The sequence below is a fragment of the Rana temporaria genome, chromosome 1, assembly GCF_905171775.1.
Source record: "Rana temporaria chromosome 1, aRanTem1.1, whole genome shotgun sequence".
NCBI lineage: Eukaryota > Metazoa > Chordata > Amphibia > Anura > Ranidae > Rana > Rana temporaria.
This window is the reverse complement of record NC_053489.1, coordinates 241,299,886-241,323,057: the sequence shown is the minus strand read 5'-3', so window position 1 is coordinate 241,323,057 and position 23,172 is coordinate 241,299,886. Positions and strand designations below refer to the sequence as shown.

Sequence of the window (23,172 nt, the reverse complement as noted above, 5' to 3'; positions counted from 1 at the left end):
GCTTCCTGAGAGCGGCGTCGGGAGCGCGCGCGCGCGCGCACTGTTATAGGCGCCGACGCTGCGTGGAGGGGCGGGGGATGCCCAGGGAGTTCCCTCCCCTCTGTACATCAGAGGGAAAAACTCTATTTAGCCTGTCAGTTTGCTAAAGGCTGTGAAGGGACACGGAGCAGCGATGCTGAGCTGAGCAGGATAGGTTTGCCTATGTTATGCTGACACAGTGACACCTAGTGGCCGTTTTTTTGTACACACCTTGCTATAGAGCTGTTTAAGCTCATATTTTCTCTGAAAAGCCGGTGTACTAAGTAGCAGTCAGAGTACTTAGTATTTGGTACTCTCTTAGCCCAGCATTAAGGGAAGCAATATTAGGATATGATTAAGCCCTTGGGGCTCAATATTGCTATCTCTTGTTAGGTTTTGGGAAGTTTAGTTTCTGTCTAACATTACCCTAGCCTAAATTTTTTTTTCCTCATTTATTTAAATGTGTGTTTTTCTCCAGCTATTACAGTTAGTTGTATATTAGCGGAGTATCTCAGATTTGTTATTATGGCTCCTAAGGGTGCAGGGAACGCTAAAAATGCTAAAGGTGTTAAAAAGCCGAAGGGTTCCCCATCGGGCTCGGAGGATATTTCCCAGAATCCACCTGCCCCTATCTCCCCGGAGGATCCGGAGGTTGCTGCCCTGGGTGAGCCATCGGGGTTGCTAGGTGCTATGGCGGGCCCTATTCAACCAACTCCTTCCTATGTCACGGAAGAGATGTTAGCCTCCACCTTGGGTGGATTTGAAAAGAGGATGGCCGCTCTTATTACGGCCTCTTTATCCGGGAAGAAGCGGGCTAGGTCCCCGTCTCCCAGGTTTGAATCTCCTGAGGAAGATGTCCTTTCCACTGAGGAATTGGAAGATACAGGAGACCAGGCTGAGGATCATCTGGACCATTTGGGTTCTGAAGATTCTACTATAGAAGAACCTTTTTCAGCTTCTCACGCAGAAAAATTGGGGGTTCAGTCCTTAACGGATATGGTGCGGTCAGCTTTTAAAATGCCTTTGCCTCAGCCTCTGGCCTCCGCTGTGTCCTCATTGGGCTCCCTAAAAGCGCCCCAAGCCAACCTGGTGTTCCCGGTCCATCCTTTGTTAAAGGACCTGATATTTCAGGACTGGGTTAAGCCAGACAGGATTTTTTTGCCTCCTAAAAGGTTCGCAGTTATGTACCCTTTAGAGGAGGAGTTTTCAAAAAAATGGGCTGTCCCCACTGTTGACGCAGCCATATCATGTGTCAATAAAGCTTTAACGTGTCCAGTGGACAATATTCACATGTTCAAAGATCCTGTGGATAAAAGGCTTGAGACCTTACTAAAGGCATCCTTTTCCACAGCGGGGGCAGTGGTCCAGCCAGCTGTAGCTGCCATTGGCGTCTGCCAGGCTTTAAAAGACCAGGCCAAGCAGGCCCTAAAGGACCTCCCGGCTCAACAGGCTCAGGACTTAGCCGATCTACCTAGAGCCTTATGTTTCGCGGTAGACGCTATCAAGGATTCAATCCAACAGGCGTCCCGCCTATCCCTGTATTTGGTCCACATGAGAAGATTACTTTGGTTAAAGAACTGGTCTGCAGAAACCCCCTGCAAAAAACTCCTTACAGGATTCTCCTTTCAAGGAGAGAGATTGTTTGGAGAAGATCTTGACAAATATATTCAAAAGATCTCTAGTGGTAAGAGCACCCTTTTGCCGGTTAAGAAAAGGTTCCGAGGTCCCTCTTTTAAGCGCCCAACCTCTCCAGTTCCAGGGCCCTCATTCTCTAGGCAGTATCGACGGCCTCCTGGACGCGCAGCTGCAAACAGGCCCCAGGGGCAAGCTGCAGGGAACAAGAGACCGTGGAACCGTAAGCCGGTTAAGGCTGCCCCTAAGGCAGCCTTGTGAAGGGGCGCCCCCACTCTCTCGAGTGGGGGGAAGACTCCGGTTGTTCTCGGAGTTGTGGGGGGCCCAAGTTACCGACCAATGGGTTCTGTCCTCAGTAACTCAGGGGTACAAGCTGGAGTTTCGGGAGTTCCCCCCTCCTCACTTTCAAATGTCAAGACTTCCAGGCGACCCTCAGAGACAGGCATCGCTTCTGTCCGCCCTAGAGCGACTCCTATCCCAAGGAGTGATTATGGAAGTACCAGCAGGGGAGCAAGGACAAGGGTTTTACTCAAACCTCTTCGTTGTCCCGAAGCCAAACGGCGACGTCAGGCCTATTCTGGACCTAAAGTTATTAAACCGCTTTTTAAGAGTCCGGTCTTTTCGAATGGAGTCCATTCGTTCGGTGGTGGCCGCCCTCCAAGGAAAGGAGTTCTTGGCCTCCATCGATATAAAGGACGCATACCTGCACGTTCCGATTTTCCCAGGCCATTACAGGTATCTGCGTTTTGCCCTAAACTATCGGCATTATCAGTTCGTGGCTCTTCCGTTCGGACTAGCCACGGCCCCTCGGGTTTTTACGAAGATCCTGGCCCCCGTATTAGCCATCCTAAGGGAACAGGGCATTCTGATCATGGCCTACCTAGACGATCTTCTGGTAGTCGACCACTCAGCGGCCGGTCTAAATCGGGCAGTGTTGCTAGCAGTAAACTGCCTAGAGTCCCTGGGTTGGGTTCTAAACCGGGACAAATCGGCTTTACAGCCCACAAGAAGGTTGGAGTATCTAGGTCTGATTTTAGATACAAGACAACAACGGATCTTCCTGCCCCAGTCCAGAGTGGACTCGATAAGGGAGTTAATCCACATAGTCCTAAGCAGCACAAGGCCATCTATACGCCTCTGCATGCGCCTGTTGGGAAAGCTAGTGGCCACCTTCGAGGCAGTGCCCTATGCCCAGATCCATTTTCGGAGGCTACAGGGAGCAATTCTCGCGGCCTGGGACAAAAGACTCCAGGCCTTGGATCTTCCCATTTCCCTTCCCTATGCGGTAAGGCAGAGCCTGTGTTGGTGGCTAGTCACAAAAAATCTTCTGAAAGGAAGATCGTTCAATCCCCCCTCATGGAGGATAGTAACCACGGACGCCAGCCTATCAGGTTGGGGTGCAGTCCTAGACGATTTAAGGGCAGAATCAGCCCTACCCATAAATGTCTTAGAGATTCGAGCAGCTCGGTTGGCTCTTTTGGGCTGGACGGAGGTTCTGCAGGGCTCCCCAGTAAGGGTACAATCCGACAATGCCACTGCCGTAGCTTATATAAACCACCAGGGTGGCACCAGGAGTCAGGCAGCCCAAAGGGAGGTAGATCGGATCTTTTCATGGGCAGAAGCCCATGTCCCCTGCATCTCAGCTATCTTTATCCCCGGGGTGGACAATTGGCAAGCGGACTTCCTCAGCCGCCAACAGATGTCCCCAGGGGAGTGGTCCCTCCATCCCGAAGTGTTCCAGGTCATTTGCCGGAAGTGGGGTACTCCGGAGGTGGACATTATGGCGTCCAGATTCAATGCCAAAGTAGCAAACTTTGTCTCTCGAACGAGGGATCCATTGGCCTGCGGGACAGATGCCTTGGTGTGTCCTTGGCATCAGTTTGCGCTAATCTATGCCTTCCCTCCAATACGGATGTTACCCCGTCTTCTTCACAGAATTCAAAGGGAACGCAAGCCAGCGATTCTAGTGGCCCCAGCGTGGCCCCGAAGACCTTGGTACTCCTTGATAAAAAGGATGACCGTAGAGGAGCCTTGGGTCCTCCCTCTACGTCCGGACCTCCTCTCACAAGGGCCATTCTACCACCCTGCCTTACAGGCCCTAAATTTAACGGCCTGGCGGCTGAGTCCCTGATTCTCAGAAACAGAGGCCTTTCAGGGCAGGTCGTTTCTACCCTTATAAACGCAAGAAAACCAGTTTCCAGGTTAATATACTATAGGGTGTGGAAGGCCTATATTACCTGGTGTGAAACCAGGAAATGGGATCCCCGCAAATATACTATTGGGAGAATCCTGGAGTTTTTACAGTTGGGAGTGGAAAAAGGTTTGGCGGTCGGCACAATCAAGGGGCAGGTGTCTGCCTTGTCGGTCTTCTTCCAGAGATCGTTGGCTGCCCATTCCTTAATGAAATCCTTTTTACAAGGTGTTATTCGGGTGAATCCCCCGATTAAAGCTCCCCTGTATCCTTGGGATCTAAATTTGGTTCTATCGGCCTTGCAAAGGCAGCCCTTTGAGCCCTTGTCCGTGATTCCTTTGGTCCTTTTGACTAGGAAACTAGTGTTTCTGGTGGCCATGGCATCCGCCAGAAGGGTGTCGGAGTTGGCAGCCTTGTCATGTAAGGCACCTTATTTATTATTGCATAAGGACAGGGTCGTTTTGCGGCCGCTTCCGTCCTTCCTGCCTAAGGTGGTATCAAATTTTCACCTTAATCAAGATGTGATTCTTCCATCATTTTTTCCAAAGCCTTCTTCTAAGGAAGAGAGGTTACTACATTCCTTGGATGTAGTTAGAGCTGTAAAGATTTACTTGGAAGCTACAGCCCAGATTCGTAAGACGGACGTCTTATTCATTCTGCCGGAAGGGCCCAAGAAGGGCCAGGCAGCGTCTAAGGCCACTATTGCTAAGTGGATTAGGCAGACGATTATTCAGGCCTATGGCCTGAAGGGGAAGAGTCCACCCTTATCGGTTAAGGCTCATTCCACTAGAGCTATAAGTGCCTCTTGGGCAGCGTATCACCAGGTCCCTATGGCTCAGGTCTGCAGGGCAGCAACCTGGTCATCTGTCCACACATTTGCAAAATTTTATCAAATGGACGTTAGGAGGAACGCTGATTCAGCCTTTGGGCAGGCGGTACTGCGGGCCGCAGTTTAATCTCCTCTTGTCCGGTGGCACCTCTTGTTTGGTTTTTTCTGGTTGTCTCCCTCCCCTCATGGAGCATTGCTTGGGGACATCCCATATGTAATGGCTATGCTGCTCTGTGTCCCGTGATGTACGATAAAGAAAAAGGGATTTTTATTAACAGCTTACCTGTAAAATCCTTTTCTTGTAGTACATCACGGGACACAGAGCTCCCACCCCTCTTATGGGGAATTTTGGGATGCATATTGCTTGCTACAAAACTGAGGTACTCCCACTATGGGTGGGGGTTATATAGGGAGGGAACTTCCTGTCGGAGAGTGCCAGTGTCCATCACCTGAAGGTACACTATATAACCCATATGTAATGGCTATGCTGCTCTGTGTCCCGTGATGTACTACAAGAAAAGGATTTTACAGGTAAGCTGTTAATAAAAATCCCTTTTTTTCGAACGGCGACGTGCGTAGCGTACTTTCGTATTCACGGACGTCTTACGCAAGAACAAAAACATTTAAAATTTCGACGCGGGAATGACGGCCATACTTTATACAGCACATACGTGGGCTGTGTAAAGTTAGGGCAGCAAAAACTACGACTAACTTTGCGATGGGAAACTAGACTAGCAGCGACGTAGCGAACGCGAAAAACCGCCGTGGATCGCCGTAACTACTAATTTGCATACCCAACGCTGGTTTACGACGCAAACTCCCCCCAGCGGCGGCCGAGGTATTGCATCCTCAATTACAGGGCTAACTATGCGTAACTGATTCTATGAATCAGTCGCATAGTTAGGAAGACCCTAAAACAGAGATACGCCGTCGTATCTCTTTTGTGAATCTGGGCCAGTGTACCTTATCTTATTAGCATTTTGTTTTTGTAAACCTGTGTACAGTTTGTAATTATACAGTGCAATGTACTGCCTCTGCTTTCTGTTTTAGTAGTGTAGTGTAGTGTTGTGCCTTCTGATCTTTTTATTGCATTGCAAGTCCACGAAACCGAGTTCTTCTCTCCAAAACAATGTTTGCTAGTTTACAGTGAAGTAGATTTCCATTTCTAAATAACGTTTTATGGTGTCCAGCATCATACCTAATTAAAGCAAACATCAGCTGAGCCTTGCAAAACCCACTTAAAGTACTTAACCCACTTTTCTTGCCCTGTCTAGTGGCACTCCAGTAGTCCCTGTGTGTGGAGGTAAAGCTGTTAGGTGCTCTACCGTATTGTCTGCCTCCTACGTAGGCTGCAGAGTGGAGCAATGTGTCAAATAGCTGGCCTTCTCTTGGAGGGCCGGTGCACACTATGCCCGCACATGAATCACACAGGAACGCACTGTGTGTTCTTATGCGATTCACATGCAGTTCTGTGCTGTGTTTTTAGCTCATTCATTACGAATGGGCTAAATTTGCCCTGCACCAAAGTAGCGCATGCTACTACTTTTTAAAACACACTGTAACTGGATCCCACTGTAACTGGATCGCAGTATCATGCGATCTGGTGCGGGCAAACGCACTGCATTTGAGGTGTCGTTCACTTTATATTGACACCTGTTGCAGATTGCAAATGGAGTGAATTTTGCATGTGGTCTAAATCGCACATGAATGTACAGCATGTTCCTGTGTGATTCATGTGCAGGTATGGTGTGAACTGGCCCGAAGATCATCCATTTTTACAATTCTGCTCACAGGCTTGTAGTTAGAGTAGGTGAGGCATATAGTACAGAATTTCTGTGCATCAAGAGTTCTGAGAAAGGAGTAGTAAGTGTTTAATGTAGGTGTAACAGAAGCAGCGCAGTATAGAAAATACCTCTCTCATCTCACCACTGGATTGAATCTTGCCTTATTATGGCTGTGATTTACTACATGATTTGTAATAACACACCACTGGTAATTAAGGTCTTTACACTATATGTACTTTTCAAAAATGCATTCACTTCACATAGCTGTCTTTAGGAGAATGTAAGGTCTCAAACTATTTAAATCAATAATATAAGTGCAACTGCTGTCTTGGGGGTCCCCCACGGTGGTGGAACGCCAGGGCCTGGTCGCAAGTGTGACCTTTGTGGCCATAGTAGTTGCGCCACTGGTAAGAAAAGAAAGCAAACTTTTTTTCCCTTAGGCTAGGTTTCCACTATTGCGACCCCAAAGTCACGCGATTTACAGAGTGACTTTGCAATGCGATTTTTGATGCAATGTCATGTCTCATCAAAGTTGAAACAAAGTACTGCAAAAAACTTGTTTTGGAGTCGCTGTGACTTTAGTCACATCAATTAGAACGGGGACCATTGAAATACATGGGTTTTAAATTGACTTCACGTGTCAAGTCTCAAAACAACTCGCAGTAGATAACCGAGCCTTAAAAATGGGTGCACAAAATACAAACCAAAGGCAATGGAATCTGTTAAATGGGTTATAGGTCACTGAAAGATGCATTTCTGGTTAGTAAACTTATGCAGCCCGCACAAGGAATTTTGTTTCTTAAATTTAATTTACCTTTTTTTTAAATGTAAATGCATCTATTTAATGCTTTTAACATGCGCCAACCTATACTGAAAATGCAATTACAAACCCCCCTACCTATAGCTTGTGTGTTTTTCACCTGCAAAAGGTGTGCATTGATTATGTAGTGCCATGGAGTCAATTGCTGCCCAGTACACACAACCTAAGGTAACAGTAAATCTTATTTAGGAAATTATTATAAGAAATTTCTGTTTGTGTTCAGGCATGCAGCCTGACATGGCATAGCACAGGTTAATGAATGACCTCCTATATATCCTAAAAGTGCAGTGCTAAATATACCTGTAATTTCCATGTGCAAAACACCATATATGACAAAACCTTTGAAGTGAACAGAAAATCTATGCAGTCTTCCATTAAATTACCATTCCTAAATTTTGTGTTGCAACACAGAGGAGAGAGTGTGGAACAAGAATTTGCTTGTCCCTTTAGCTAATAGAGACAAGCTGAATGAATGAATACATACAGATAAATCGACCAGCTATGGCACTACAAACTGCAGCCACAACATGAGTCTATCAGTACAAAAAACACCGGAAATATAACTACACTAATACCTAGTTAAAACAACAAAAATGTAAATCTAATAGTCACTCATATTACTTTTGCTAAACCACTACCCAGTAGTGGTTTAGCAAAATGGCGGCCGAGTGGGAGCACTGCCATCCTGGGTGGACGCCATATGATGTCCTCCTGGGATCGTGCCACACATCAGCATGATCTGTCACCTGCTGTGTCCGGTGGACAAATCGGTGTGTACCGGGTAGGGGTGCAACGGATCAAAAAACTCACGGCTCGGATCAGGAGTCACGGATCGGATCATTTTCGGATCAGTAAAAAAAAAAAAACACAAGACAAACAAAAGTTCTGTCTTTTTTTACATTTTTATTACTTTTTTTTTCTTTACTACTAATGGCGGCGATCAGCGATTTTTTTTTTTTTTTTTTTTTTTTTTTTTTTTTTTTTTTTTTTTTCGTGACCGCGACATTATGGCGGACACTTCGGACAATTTTGGGACCATTACAGTGAGAAAAATGGCAATTACAGTGTTACTGTTTTACTAGTGTGGGGGCAATGTTGGCTATGGCTATTATTAATAGCCATAGCCAACATTGCCCCCACACTAGTAAAACAGTAACGCTGTAATTGTCATTTTTGCCACTATAATAATAGTCCTAGCCAACATTGCCCCCACACTAGTAAACAGTAACACTGTGTGTATAGCCATTTTCCCACTGATTACAGTGGGAAAAATGGCTATACACACAGTGTTACTGTTTACTATGGTGGGGGCAATGTTGGCTAGGACTATTATTACAGTGGCAAAAATGGTAATTACAGTGTTACCGTTTTACTAGACCGAGTACATCAGTACTGTGAGTTGGCTAATGGCTATTAAGCCATTAGCCAACTCACTGTACTGATGTACTCGGTCCGTCTCACAGGTTGCATGCAGAGTCAGCGGCGCAGCGCGGTCTTGCAAAATAGAAAAAATCCACGAGCAGAGGGAGGGGTGATGACGTCAGCGCGCACCGCCGCCGAGTGTACCAAGATGGCCGACCGCTCCGGAGCTAGGCCGAAGCCGTGGTCTTTCCGCGGATCGCATACTGTTCCGATCTGAACAGGTCGACCCGTTCGGATCGCGGATCGGGCACGATCCGTTGCACCCCTAGTACCGGGCTGCTGGCGGTACCATGTAATCGCTGTAACTACTCGCAGCAAATTACATGGCAATTTTACACAATCAATGGCTTCCATTCATAGACTTATGTTGTGTATTATTGTGTTGATCTCTGTGATTGGTCACAATGATCACATAATACAGACTGAACCAATCAGTGTGCAAAAAAATAAGTAAAACCTGATTACCTGCCCGCCCAGAGTAGTACAGTGTCAGTATGGTAAAACTGTACTGCTCTGGTCACGGTATGTAAAAAATAAATAATTGTAATAAAAAATGAAAATAAAAATTTGAAAAAAATCTATTCAATTTTTTTACGTACTGTCACCAGTCATCGTTCCATTAAAATTGTGACAAAATTACAACTTTAAAAAGTTGCCATGCCTCTTACTAAATATCTTGGATTGTCTGCTTTACAAAAAAAGAGTATTTTTACTTTCCAGGCACTTTAGGGGCCTCAAGAATTGAAAAGTACATCTTGACTGATCAATTTTCAAATGCATATATACCATAGTTTGTGGATGCTATCATTTTCACACAGATTTACATGATGTATATTGATTTGGGTTGTTTTTAGGGCCAGTTCACACCACATGCAGTCCAGTGCATTTTTTTTATTTATTTTATTTTTTTCTGTATCAAAAATGCATGGAAAGTAGGTTATATGGTTTTCAATGGCATAGTTCACACCAGTGCTTGCCGTTCCAGAAAAAAAGGTAGAACATGCTGCATTTTACCTGCACTGGACTGTACTGGAACGCTGTAAAACATACTGAAATGCACTGGAACACACTTGTCCTTTATCTAAGGTTAATAAAAAGAGGGGTGAAAAAAAAACACTGGGCTGCATCAAAAACATACCAAAAACGCACTGAAACGCATCAAAAACGCGCATGCAAAAAAAACAATGAATTAATTAAGCCACATAAAATACTTTTAGGTCCAGTTTACACCAGACGCAGTTCCGTACAGTTTTGTGTGCATTTTTTTCTGCACAAAATGTATGCACAGTGGTTTCCATGTATTCCAATGGGTTTTGTTTGCTCTAGTTCACACCATGCAGTCAGTTTCCAGTGCAGAAACTGACTGCATGGTGTGAACTAGAGCCAACTAGACCCATTGGAATACATGGAAAACACTGTACGTACATTTTTAGTGTAGAAAAAATGCACACAAAACTATACGGAACTGCGTCTGGTGTGAACTGGCCCTTAAAGTGGAACTAAATTGAAAGAAGAAATTTCTCATTCCAGCAATGCGGTGAACCCTTACCAATCGCTTTCTTCTTCTCCGCCGCTATTTGAACCCTTACCAATCGCTTTCTTCTTCTCCGCCGCTATTTTCAGCTACTGGGTTTTTGGTCGGTAGCAGAATGACAGCATCTTATGCATGTGCACGGGAGACCTTCATTCTGCACAGCCAGAGTCTGTGGAGAATGTACACGAAGTTGAACTGCGCATGCGCATCAGGGTTGCCAACTTTCAGTAAATTTACAAACGGTTTGTAAAATCTGTAATTTTTGCATCTGTCCATAAATGTCCATTATGGACATGTAGTCTGTATGTCCGTAATGGACATTTATGGACAGATGCAAAAATTACAGACTTTACAAACTGTTTGTAAATTTACTGACGGTTGGCAACCCTGATGCGCATCTCAATGTGAATAGGCAGGTAAGTGTTTGTTATTGCAGAAGAGATATTGCATATCTCCTCTGTAATAAAGAGCTGCCTGCTGCAGTTTTTTTTTATTATTATTATTATTATTATTATTATTTATTGCTTTAAGCTGAACACTGCAAAAGATGTGCTCTTTTCTCTGCAATATTTGACATAAATCATGACACTGAGTGGCATAATTTCTCATAGTCATTCAAAATTCAGCTGTGCATATTGTGATACCAATTGTGAACTTGTTTGTAATAATTACTGTCTCTAGATGATGCATACATAAAAAAGCTGAATCCAGAAATAGTTCTATATTTATAACACACAGTGGGGCGCATTGTCTATTATTACGTTTTCAGGGGATAACAACCGATGCGTCGAAGCAGTCGCTCGGCCGTTATCACAAGGAGCGGGAGGGGATAAGCTTCCATGGAGTCTCCGCTGTAGTAACCCGGAAGCAGCGTCATGACATCACTTCTGGTTTAAAAAATCCCCAGTATTCAAAAAATTCTGACTTTGGATTTTTGAATACTTTTAAGTGCAGGGGAGGGGTTTGCGTTTAGATTCATCTATAAATAGTACCTGTCACTGCCTATTACTGTCACAAGGGATTTTTACATTCATTGTGACAGCAATAAAAGTGATCAGATTTTTTATTTATTTTAAAGGGACCGTATAAATTAAAATAAAACAAGAAAAAAAATGCATAAGTAAGTCGCGCCCACAAATGTAAACAGTGTTCAAACTCAATCACACATATGAGGTATCGCCGCGATCGCAGAGCAAGAGCAATAATTCTAGAAAAATACCCCCTCTGTAACTAAACTGGTAAACTATGTGTATATATATATGTGTGTGTGTGTGTGTGTGTATGTATGTATGTATGTGTATATATAATATATATATATATATATATATATATATATATATATTATATAAAAACTGGTAAACTCTGTGTGTGTTTTGGGGTTCTAAGTAATTTTCTTCCAAAAAAATAAAAATACTGCTTTTAACTAATAAACAACAAATGTCAGAAATAGGCTTGGTCCTTAAGTGGTTAAATAGAATAAATACATAAACCGTAGAAAGATGGTGTAGGCAACCTTTAAATATTAAGATCTTCTGTACCTGAACGACATGGAAGAGATCAAAGATCACCAGGGTGTTTTTTTTTTTTTTACATTTTATTTTAAAAGAAATTTACGAAGATCCTAATACAAAGTAAGGACAACATAAAGAAATCCTTAGAAAAATATAAAATAAATGTTACTGTAAAAATATAAACTTCGCCTAGCCTAAAAGTTGGCTAAGAAACTTGCCGTTTTTAGTTTCATTCACAATTTTTGTCGCAATTTTTGTCATGTCTGGTAAATAATTAGTCGACAAGTTTTATCCAGGAGTCCAAGCTGCCTTAAGGTGGTTGTAAACCCTTACAGACCACTTTTACCTACAGGTAAGCCTAGATTAAGGCTTACCTGTAGGTGCAAGAAATATCCCCTAAACCTACACGGTTTAGGAGATATTTGCAAAAAAGACAGGCATCGATGTCTACGGAGCATGCGCCGTAGAAAACGGCCCAGGAGCACTGAGCCTGCAATTTCTAACAGCGATCGTGCCGTGACTGGCATCTCCCGCGCCCATGCGCGGGAGTGACGTCATTGTGGCTCCAGACAGTCACAGCGACGGAGCCGCGATACCCGGAAGTCACTCCGGGAGAGATGGGGTGACGGAGGAGGGGAACGAGGACTGCTGCGTGGGCTTTGATCTCAGGTAAGTAATCCATAATGAGCTAGTATGCTATGCATACTAGTTTATTATGCCTTTGTCTTGCAAGGTATTTTTTTTTTTTTCAAGGGGTTTACTTCCTCTTTAACTAGTTCCAGGCCTGGCTGGCCTGTTTGTCTGCTCTGAGTTCTGGCCAGTATAAGCAGTATGTAGGGCAGTGTCCAGGGGTCAGTAGTATGTAGGGCAGTGTACAGAGGTCAGTAGGAAAAAGAGTTTACAGAGATCGGTAGGATGTATTGCAGTGTAGAAAGGTCAGTAGGATGTATTGCAGTATACAAAGTTCAGTAGTATCCAGGGCAGTGTACAGGAGTCCCAAGTGTACAGGGGTAATTGGTATGTAGAGCATTGTACATGGGTCATTAGTATGTAGTGCAATGTACAAAGATTATTAGTATGTTGAGCAATATACAGAGGTCCATAGTATGTAGAACAGTGTACAGAGGTCACTTCTAGGGCCAAGTACAGGAATCAGCATTTTTTAGGGCAGTGTATAGAGGCCGTTGGCTTGTAGAGTACAGGGGCCAGCAGTTTGTAGGTTGGATTATAGCAGGGCAGAGCACAGGGTTCACAAGGGCTGTGTACACGGGTCAGTAGTGCAGGGGGCAGTGAGTCAGAGCAGTGTACAGGGGTCAGCATTGAAGAGTAATGGGGTCAGGGTGGGAGTATACAGGGGGTCAGTGTGTGGATAAGAACAAGTGAATGGGGGTCAGCAGGGTAGTGTATATGGGTCAGCATTGCAGAGTACAGGGGTCAGTGGGGATGAGAACAAGTGTCGGGGCGCTGGACAGGGATCAACAGGGTGGAAGATGGGTCAGCAGAGCAGCGTACTGTGGGTCAGCAGCGCAAAAAGTCAGCAGGCCAGAGAACAGTGCTCAGCATGGCAGTGAATCGGGGTCAGCAGGGCAGAGATTTCCCCCATGTGAAGGGCAACAAAGTGACTCTCCTCTCTCATCCATCCCATATGTTGTCAAATACAAGTGCCTGGGAATAACAGGATAGGAGAAGAGGGCCAGCACTGATCAAAGTTGTACACTTGGGGATGTCACTTCCTTGTGCTGCTCTGCAACTGGGAGAGCAGACTGAATGTTGCGCTACTGAGCTCATCCATGACGACAGGAAAGTGTGGTGCTCTGGAAAAGGACTGTATTTGCTCCTGTACCGCTAGGGGGCCACTCGCCCTAATGGCTGATACAGGACAGAGCTTTGAAAACTATCAGGATGATTTAGGGCAGGCTTCACTCCCTGTGTAAATGACCTGCAGGTATGGAGAGCGCATAAATGCATGTTTTAAAAAATCAAATTAATTTAGGATGATGAAAAGTGTTTATAGATTGCATTAGGTATTTTTATAAAAGTAAACTAACCCTTTAAGAGGAGAAGATGGTACAAGGTCATCTGACGTTTAACCTCTAGTGCAAACGCTACAACTGTAGCATCTCTGTTTGGTGTCCCATCACTGACACATTTGATGATGAAGATGATTATGACAGTTTAGATAAACTGCTATGATTTCGTTTCCTGGTAATGACTGAGTTGTTATCAACAATTTGGTTTTTGTTATTGCTCATGCCCTGCTTTTATCTAGTTGGTAATTTCCTGCAAGGTCAACTGGTTTTGTATTTTGCAGAATGGGCTAAAATTTACTAATGATTGTAGGAAAAAAACACCAGTGTTTTATAAAGTTGCCAACAGTTTTGCATCATAGCCATCTACTATTACTGCAAGTCTTTTTCAGACCCCCTTCTGTTTCAGTTGAAGCAAAATTCCAGACAAATGGCTAAATACACAGCTAAAATAGATACAAGGGAGCTGCTTTACCTTCCAAAGGATTTGTATTGCTGTTCATCCAGTCCTAAGATTTTCACAGCTCTGCCACACCGCGTAGCCGTGTCTAGCATGGCAGGGGACACATTCAGCTCTTGTCCATCCACCAGCAATTGACTGGATAGGGAAGGAGAAGAAGCAGACTGAAAAACCCAACACTGTCATCATGCTCTGTCCTCCCATGAGCATGCTGCTTGTACTAAATCAAAACTAATTGGCTCCTTGTGTTGCTTCTCCCTCCTCCAACTGAGCTCTGATTTAGAAGAGTTTGCAAGACGCAAAATTCAGGTACTTGCACTGCTTGCATGAAAGAAAATCATTTTTATGTTTTAATGATTACAAAGCTGCATTACTTTGTACCGTTTTTATATCTGTCTGAAGTTCAGCTTTAAGTGTTGTCTATAATTACTGGATAAAATTTAACACATGGACTTCCAAATTGGTAAACAGCGGGCGCATTGCTGTGTGTTCGCTGTTTACTCAGTGATGTGTTAGGAAAGCGAATAAATCGCTTTCCTAACACTGACCCGCCTCTCAGCCAATCAGGTGCACAGGGTCTGATTACCTGTCTCACCTGATGGGCATCCAATTACAGCCACTGTTGCTTCAGCCAATCAGGCGTCCAATCATAGCAGAGGATGGGGAGAAGACGTTGAGGACTCGGAGCATGGAGGACAGCGCCGTGACAGGTAAGTGCCGGGCGGGGGAAGCACACTGACGGCAATTTTTTTTTCAGTTTGTTTGATCTTTTATGTGTATATGTATCAGCACTTCACTCTTTATTACATGTTCAAATAGTTACTGGATGGTATAGGATTTAAATAATTGAAGTAATTTTCTGTTTTCTCCTGTAGCCGCTTGATCCAAGTTGTGAAGCTCTACCTGTATGCGCCATCCTCAGGCCTGTTTACATGTCCTCTTGCTATGACAGACGGTGCCGCTAAGGTTATAGAGGTAAGTAATCTGACCATGCAAATAGAGCATACTTTGTATGTTTACTTCTTCCACCTTTTGTGTACTGAACTGACCACATAACATACTCCAGTGCTTTTTCAGAAACACTTCGTCATACCCATGTGGAAGTATAAAAAAAAAAAAAAAGCTAGAATCTGTGCTTTGCTACTCTTTCTTAGCAAGTCAAAACTGATTATAGCAGATCTAAATTCTATGAAAAGTAGGATAGGCACCGACATCAAATATTCTAGATAACTGGCTGTAAATATATGAAAATTTGCATATGGACTGTAGAAACCAAGGTACAACTGTAAAAAGTAATTTCTTTATCGTACACCACGGGACACAGAGCCAGTCATTACATAATGGGTTAAGGGTCACCAGCGGTGATTGGACACTGGCACAACCAATTGAAAGACCGTTCCCCGCCATATAACCCCTCCCATCAGGGAAGTACCTCAGTTTTTCCGCCAGTGTCTAAAGGTGTTGGACGCGATAGGATGGTAAAAGGAAAGCTCTACCAAACAGACCCTCTGGGGGTAAAAAGAGTTTGCTTTCGGACCCATGCAAGACGCCTAAAGATTAAGCCAAAACTGGATGGGATCCGGACCTCATGCACGAGGCGTCGCCTGTAATGTCTCTCTGCGGAGGACTGGGCTCTGGGATCCAGCACTTTCGATACTTCGCTAAAAGTCCTGGTAAGAGTCTTTTACAAGGCCCAAGGGAGAGGTATCCTTTAAATAGGAACCCATATCCCTGAAGGTTGGCACACAAAGCTCGCCTCCTCCTCTCATAGCATGCCGTAAGGAGATGCAAGGTCAGTACCTACATAGGAAAGAAGGTACGGCATAAAAAGGGAGTTTACTCACCCCTGAGATCGCCGCCATGGCCCAGGTCGCGCGCGCGCGCTTTATCAGTGTGGGGGGTTCACAAGCGCGCGTGCACAAAAAATGGTGCCAAATACAAATGCCATAAAGGGACTACTGATGCCGGCAGGCTCACTCCTTGAATGGAACAGCAGCATTACAGGGGACACGTAAGACTCCATGTGGTTGGGCTGGTGCACTACCAAGAGAGACACTCACTTGTGCATTGAAACTGTGTGTTTGAAGTTGCATACTTTATGTAGATTGCTAAACTGAGCACAGTAGTATATGCCTAGGAGTACCTTGGATTTGCTTAAGCAATATGACCAGGACAAAGAACAAAAAAGCATTGCCGCTTGAGGCAGAAGGCTCTAGCAATGCTGGCTCAGTACCTTCCTCACCGGTATTAGTTGACGCACCTGTACAGGATGAGCCATTGCCGCTATCAGGAATAGCGGCTTCCCTGGTGAGGCCTGGGCCTGAGTATGTCACTGAAGACACTTTAGCAGTAGCCCAAGACGATTTAGAAGGGAATTTTAGAAACGTTACGTTAATCGCCAAGTCCTCCAAAAAAAAGACAAAAAGCGAGACAGATCTCCTTCTGTGGTGGACCTCCTGTCAGAAAAATTTGAGGATGATGCTTCACTTGCAGAGGAGTCTGGATCAGCTATATCAGAGGAGCCTTTCTCTGCGTTCCAGATAGTGAAGTCGCAGGTGCAATGTTATGCTGGAACAGTGCGTTCCACATTTGTTACCCTCTTCAGAGTTAACTAAATCGCCTGTCTCCTCCCTGGGTTCATTAAAAGCCCAGCAGGGTGCATGCTCTTTTCTGATTCATCCGTTACTAGAAGGGGTAATGTACGCAGACTGGCAACACCCAGAAAAGCATTTTTCACCTCCCAAAAAGTTTGACATTCTTTATCCTATGGAGGAGAAGTTTTCCAAGAAATGGAGCCTGCCTTCTGTAGACGCAGCTATTTCTTGTATAAATAAGAACCTGACTTGTCCGTTTGGATAATGCACAAGTGTTTAAAGATCCTTCTGAAAAGAATTGGAATCTTTATTAAAATCCTAATTTCTTTTGGCCGGTTCAGTTACCCAACCTGCTGTAGCAGCAGTCGGTATGTGTCGGGTCATCAAGCAACAGGTAAAACGGGGGCTAAAGGATTTGCCTCCGGAACAAGCCAAATTCTGGGAGAATTTACCTAAAGCCTTATGTTTTACAATAGATGCTATGTTCTGCAAGCATCGCGCCTTACACTCCAGCTGGTGAATATGCGCAGAGTTCTTTGGTTAAAGCATTGGACAGCAGAAGCTCCATGCAAAAAACTTTTGGCCAGTTTCCCCTTCCATGGCCAACGCCCCTTTGGGGACGATCTGGAAAGATATATCTAAAAGATATCTATCAAGTGGTAAAACCACTCTTTTACCTGAGAAAAACTTTCTCTTTCCCCAGTATCAGGAAAACCTGCCTCCAGCCAGTGGTGACGGCATTTTCAGCCAGCCACAAAGGCCAAAGGAAATCGGGCTCAGAAGAACAAGAAGCCATGGGGTTCAAGAGCTAACAAGCAAGACCCCAAAGTCTCTCTGCGAAGGGGCGCACCCGCTCGGCCGAGTGGGGGACGGCTTTGTCAGTTTTCAGCGGCATGGCAGACAGAAATCCAGGACAAGTGGGTAGTATCCACAGTATCCTCAGGGTACAAACTGTAATTTCCAGAGATCCCATCTCAGTTTCGAAAGTCAAGACTCTCCAAAGATCCACAAGAGGATCCTTCTTCAAAGGTTTGGATTACTTGCTGTCTCGGGGTAGTTGTAGAAGTACCCCCAAAAGAGCAAGGTTCAGGTTTATTCAAACCTCTTTGTGATTCCAAAATCAAATGGAGACGTCGGACCCATCCTGGATCTAAGATCTCTAAATCAGTTTCTGAACATTCGCCATTTCCGAATGGAAAAGATTCAATCCATAGTCGCCACCCTACAAGGCGGAGAATTCATGGCGACCATAGACATCAAGGACACATATTTAAATGTACCCATCCATCCTGTGCACCAAAGATTCCTAAGGTTTGCGGTAGAACAGCGCCACTTCCAAATCGTGGCCCTGCCCTTTTGGTGTAGCTACCGCGCCCAGAGTATTTACAAAGGTGCTAGCTCCTCTTTTGGCAAATCTGAGGACACAAGGCATAGCGGTAACAGCCTACCTAGACGAGATCAGTCAGTGGCAGGATTAAATCACTCTGTGCTCACGGTAAAATACCTGGAGCATTTAGGATGGATTGTAAACCTACAAAAATCCTCTCTACAAGCCCAAAGAAGAGTAGAGTATCTGGGCATGATCATAGATACAGCCCTAAGCAGAGTATTCCTGCCAGAGCCAAAGATACAGTCTCTGAAAGACCTGATCCACAAGGTCAGGACAAAGAAAGGGTCGTCTATTCACCTTTTGCATGAGGCTATTGGGAAAGATGGTGGCTTCATTCGAGGCTGTCCCTTAAGCCCAGTTTCATTCGAGACTACTTCAAAGCAGTATCCTAACTGCCTGGAACAAAAAGATCCAAGCTCTGGATTTACCCATGCGCCTGTTTCCACAAGTGCGCCAAAGCTTAAACTGGTGGCTAAAGACCGAAAACTTGCAAAAAGGAAGATCCTTTCTCCCAGTCACCTAGAAGGTGGTGTCTATGGATGCCAGTCTATCAGGCTGGGGAGCAGTGCAGGAAACCTGGGCCAAGACCCAAGAGAGCCTGCCCATCAACATACTGGAAATCCGGGCAGTATATCTAGCCCTCAAAACCTGGACATACAGGTTACAGGGCCACCAGGTTCAGATTCAATCCGACAATGCTACTGCAGTAGCTTACATCAATTACCAAGGAGGCACCCGTAGTTAGGGTGCTCAGAAGGAGGTGAATCGAATTTTGGCATGGGCAGAAGATCATGTTCCTTGTCTTTCTGCAATATTCATCCCAGGGTTAGAAAACTGGCAAGCGGACTATCTGAGTCGCCAGCAGCTATCACCAGGAGAGTGGTCTCTCCACCCCGATGTCTTTCAGGCCATATGCCAGAGATGGGGGACCCCAGATGTAGACCTGCTAGCTTCTAGGTTCAACCGGAAGTTGGACAACTGTCCAGGACGAGAGATCCTCTAGCCTACGGAACAGATGCACCTAATAAATCCCTGGAATCAGTTCTCACTGATCTATGCATTCCCTCCGATCCCTCTCTTACAAAGACTACTTCGCAGGATCAAAAAGGAGGGAATACCAGTAATCCTAGTGGCCCCAAATTGGCCCAGGAGGCCTTGGTACGCCGAAATCGTAAAGATAGCAGTAGGAAGGCCCTGGAAGCTTCCGCTTCGACACGACCTGCTGTCGCAGGTCCAGTGTTCCATCCTTCCTTACAAAAGCTGAATTTGACGGTCAGGCTGCTGAGACCCCTATTTGGAAAGAACGAGGGGTCTCTGGTCCAGCTCTTTCTACGCTCATTAATGCTAGAAAGCCAGCCTCCAGACTTATCTACTATAGAGTCTGAAAAGCATATATTTCCTGGTGTGAATCCAGAGGATGGAATCCTCAAAAATATGAAATAAGCAGAATTCTTTCTTTTTTGCCAGTTAGGAGTGGATATGAAATTAGCCCTTAGTACCATCAAGGGTAAAATATCGGCTCTAGCAGTGTTCTTTCAAAGACCGCTGGCATCTCATTCCCTAGTTCGGGCGTTCATTCAGGGGGTACTGCGGATAAATCCGCCAGTCAAGTCTCCCTTGTGCCCATGGGATTTGAATTTGGTATTGTCAGTGTTGCAAAAGCAACCTTTTGAACCTATTTGCCATATTCCTTTAATTCTTTTAAGCAGGAAATTGGCCTTTTTTATTGCTATATCCTCTCCTAGAAGAGTATCTGAATTAGCAGCTCTTTCTTGTAAAGAGCCTTATTTAATTTGTCACGAAGACAAAATTGTACTACGAACCCCATCCTGCCTTTTTTACCTAAGGTGGTGTCGGCTTTTCATTTAAATCAGGACATTGTCCTGGCTTCTTTTTTTCCAGATCCGCGAACAGCGGAGGAAAAATTATTGCACTCTCTCTAGATCAGGGGTGTCAAACTGGCGGCCCTCCAGCTGTTGCAAAACTACAAGTCCCATGAGGCATTGCAAGGCTAACAGTTACAAGCATGACTCTCACAGGCAGAGGCATGATGGGACTTGTAGTTTCGGAACAGCTGGAGGGCCGCCAGTTTGACACCCCTGCTCTAGATCTAGTAAAACAGATGTTTTGTTTATTTTGCCAGATGGACCCAAGAAGGGCCAAGCGGCATCGAAATCCACCATTTCTAGGTGGATTCGACAAGTAATTATTCAAGCTTATGGTTTAAAAAAACAGGACTCCTCCTCCCTTTTCTGTTAAGGCACACTCTACCAAGGCGATAAGTGCTTCATGTGCAGTGCATCACCAGGCTTCGATGGCTCAGATCTGTAAAGCTGCAACTTGGTCTTTAGTCCACACATTTTCCAAATTCTATTAAATAGATGTGAAGGGACATGAGGATTCCGCCTTCGGGCGAAGTGTGCTGCAGGCAGCAGTATAGGGCTTCTTGTGTGCAAGCGGCCTGCTTGATCTGGGTCTCCCACCCTTCATATTAAGCATTGCTCTGGGACGTCCCATTATGTAATGATTGGCTCTGTGTCCCGTGGTGTACAATAAAGAAAACAGGATTTGTATAACAGCTTACCTGTAAAAACCTTTTCTTGGAGTACACCACAGGACACAGAGGTCCCCCCCTTCTTATGGGAACCTTATTGCTTGCTACAAAACTGAGGTACTTCCCTGATGGGAGGGGTTATATGGAGGGGAACTGTCTTCAATTGGTTGTGCCAGTGTCCAATCACCGCTAGTGACCCTTAACCTGGTTGTGCCAGTGTCCAATCACTGCTGGTGACCCTTAACCCATTATTTAATGACTGGCTCTGTGTCTCGTGGTGTACTCCAAGAAAAGGATTTTACAGGTAAGCTGTTATAAAAATCCTGTTTTATAGTTGCTATTAAAAACTATTTTGTGGATCAGACATTCTGCAGAGCCGGTTACAGCATAGTCTTGTCTCTGTACAAAACATTCGAAAACCCTCATCCTGAAAATGCAATTCAGTGTTGGGCATCAGTTCACAAAAAATGACCTTGTAGAATTAGGAATAGTGTAGACAAGGTAAACAAAATAAAGGTAATGAAGGCCCTGAGTCGTGAGGAATGAATAACTTGGCTGTATGTATTTATCCTTGAGAGGAGGTGATATGATCACCCTGTATAAAAGCTTAAAGTGGAACTAAAATCTCCACACTTACCTGTCCAATAGTCCTACACCGGAGCCTGCATCTTCTTCTGAGTGACAGTTTTTGGGCCTTTTCATTGGCTGGCAGGGGATGACGTCACTCCTGCACATGCGCAGGAGGCTCTCATCCTAGAACTTGGAGATCAGACCAGACTGCAAGATGAGCTGCACAGCTCAGTTTATAGTGCCAGAGGAGATGGTGTGCAGGGGGGTGCTAGCATTTTATTGCAGTAGAAATTGTGCAATTCTATGTTGGTAGTTTTTAACAGCGGGACTTTAGTTAGGCTTTGGAACTAAACCCATTAATTTAACGGTTAAAAAACGGTTACATTTCTAGCATGTTCCACATGAGCCATCTAGGTTACTGCTTCAAAAGATGTATTTGTAAATGTGCAAACCAAAAATAGATACTAATATTTTAAAGAGGCAGCATTGTATATTGTTGGCACGGGGAGTTATGCATTTGCCGTTATTTAAGGCAACTGTGTAAAGCCCCTTTCACACTACCGCAACTTCACAGCGATTCGCTACCATTTTGATGCGATTTCAGGGAATGCCTGTGTAAAATCGCATCAAAGTCGGCCCAAAGTAGTACAAGGACTACTTTGAAGTCAGTTCGGCTTGAATTTGCACAGATATGAATGGTACTTGAATGGTACGCCATTGTAAATCATGGGTTACAACAGTCGCAGGACAAGTAGCACAAGGGTGAAAGGGGCCCAACTATGTAAAATCAAAGTTGGTGAGCACAACTAAAGCAAGCTCTCCTATTTTATGTTTAATCACTTTTATTAAGTATTTCCAGACAATAAAGACTTGCAATACAAATACAAATCATGTCTGAACAAATGTATCCAAACTTGTACAACCTAGATATGATGATCAAAATACAATGTAAAACAAAAAATTGTGTTTTAAACAATGGTTACGAGCCACAGATAGCAAGTATAGTATCCAAACCTTCAGGACATCAGAAGCCTGTGGACTATATAGAAGAAGCAGAAAATGTAAAAGAAAAGGTATGCATCAGTTGGGATACGAAACAGCAATTTCAAGCTCACGAAGGGCTATGATATCCGAGTTGGCATGCAACATGGTAAAACTATCAAATAAAGTACACAAAAAAATAGCAAAATTAGTAGAAAGAAGGAAGAGAACAAGGGAAGAGGGAGGGAGAGAGAGAAAGAAGGGAGGAAAAAAAGGGGGAGGTTTAATGAAAGGGAATCATGGGAGGTGCCCGGAAGCAATAAGGACTACAGGCGTTAGTAGAGATAAAGGCATTAAAGTCAGAGGACAGTCTGCAATGACACCATACAGTCCACATATGTTTGTTTAAGATTTGTCCTCATCCCATGCGATCATATGTTCCATATAACCAATCTTTCACAAGTCCATTCAGCCATTGATGGAACCTCGACCTGTTGCCAACGCCTAGCTATCATAGAACACGCTGCTGTGATAGCTAATGCCTAACTACGTTTCTTTTCAATTCCCTTTAAGAGCCTGGCAACATGGACAATACAGTAATCTGAAGTTCATTAGGGATTTTACCTCCAACCAGTTTGTCAATCAAGTGTAAAATGTTATCCTAGAATGGTGCCAGCATAAAATATCTTATTATAATGACCTTTGACATTACCAATTAGGACGACCTTCAAGCATCCCTACACTTTTGAAGGTCAATTGCTTTCTATCCACTTTGGGTAATCAAATTTTCTTTACAAGTGAGGTGAAATGGTGGAGCAAGACCCCTCCCATACACAATCCCATCCTACCATGCTT

At 44.4% G+C, this 23,172-nt stretch overlaps 1 protein-coding gene across 1 annotated transcript in view; it reads left to right on the top strand.

Moving 5' to 3' along the window:
- Positions 1–23,172, top strand: part of LOC120939591 (acyl-CoA dehydrogenase family member 11-like) — a 92,873-nt gene that overhangs the window by 34,036 nt on the left and 35,665 nt on the right. Inside the window, exon 4 of the mRNA XM_040351986.1 lies at positions 15,104–15,203. Coding sequence (XP_040207920.1) covers positions 15,104–15,203 — 100 coding nt within the window. The remainder of the gene's footprint in view (positions 1–15,103; positions 15,204–23,172) is intronic.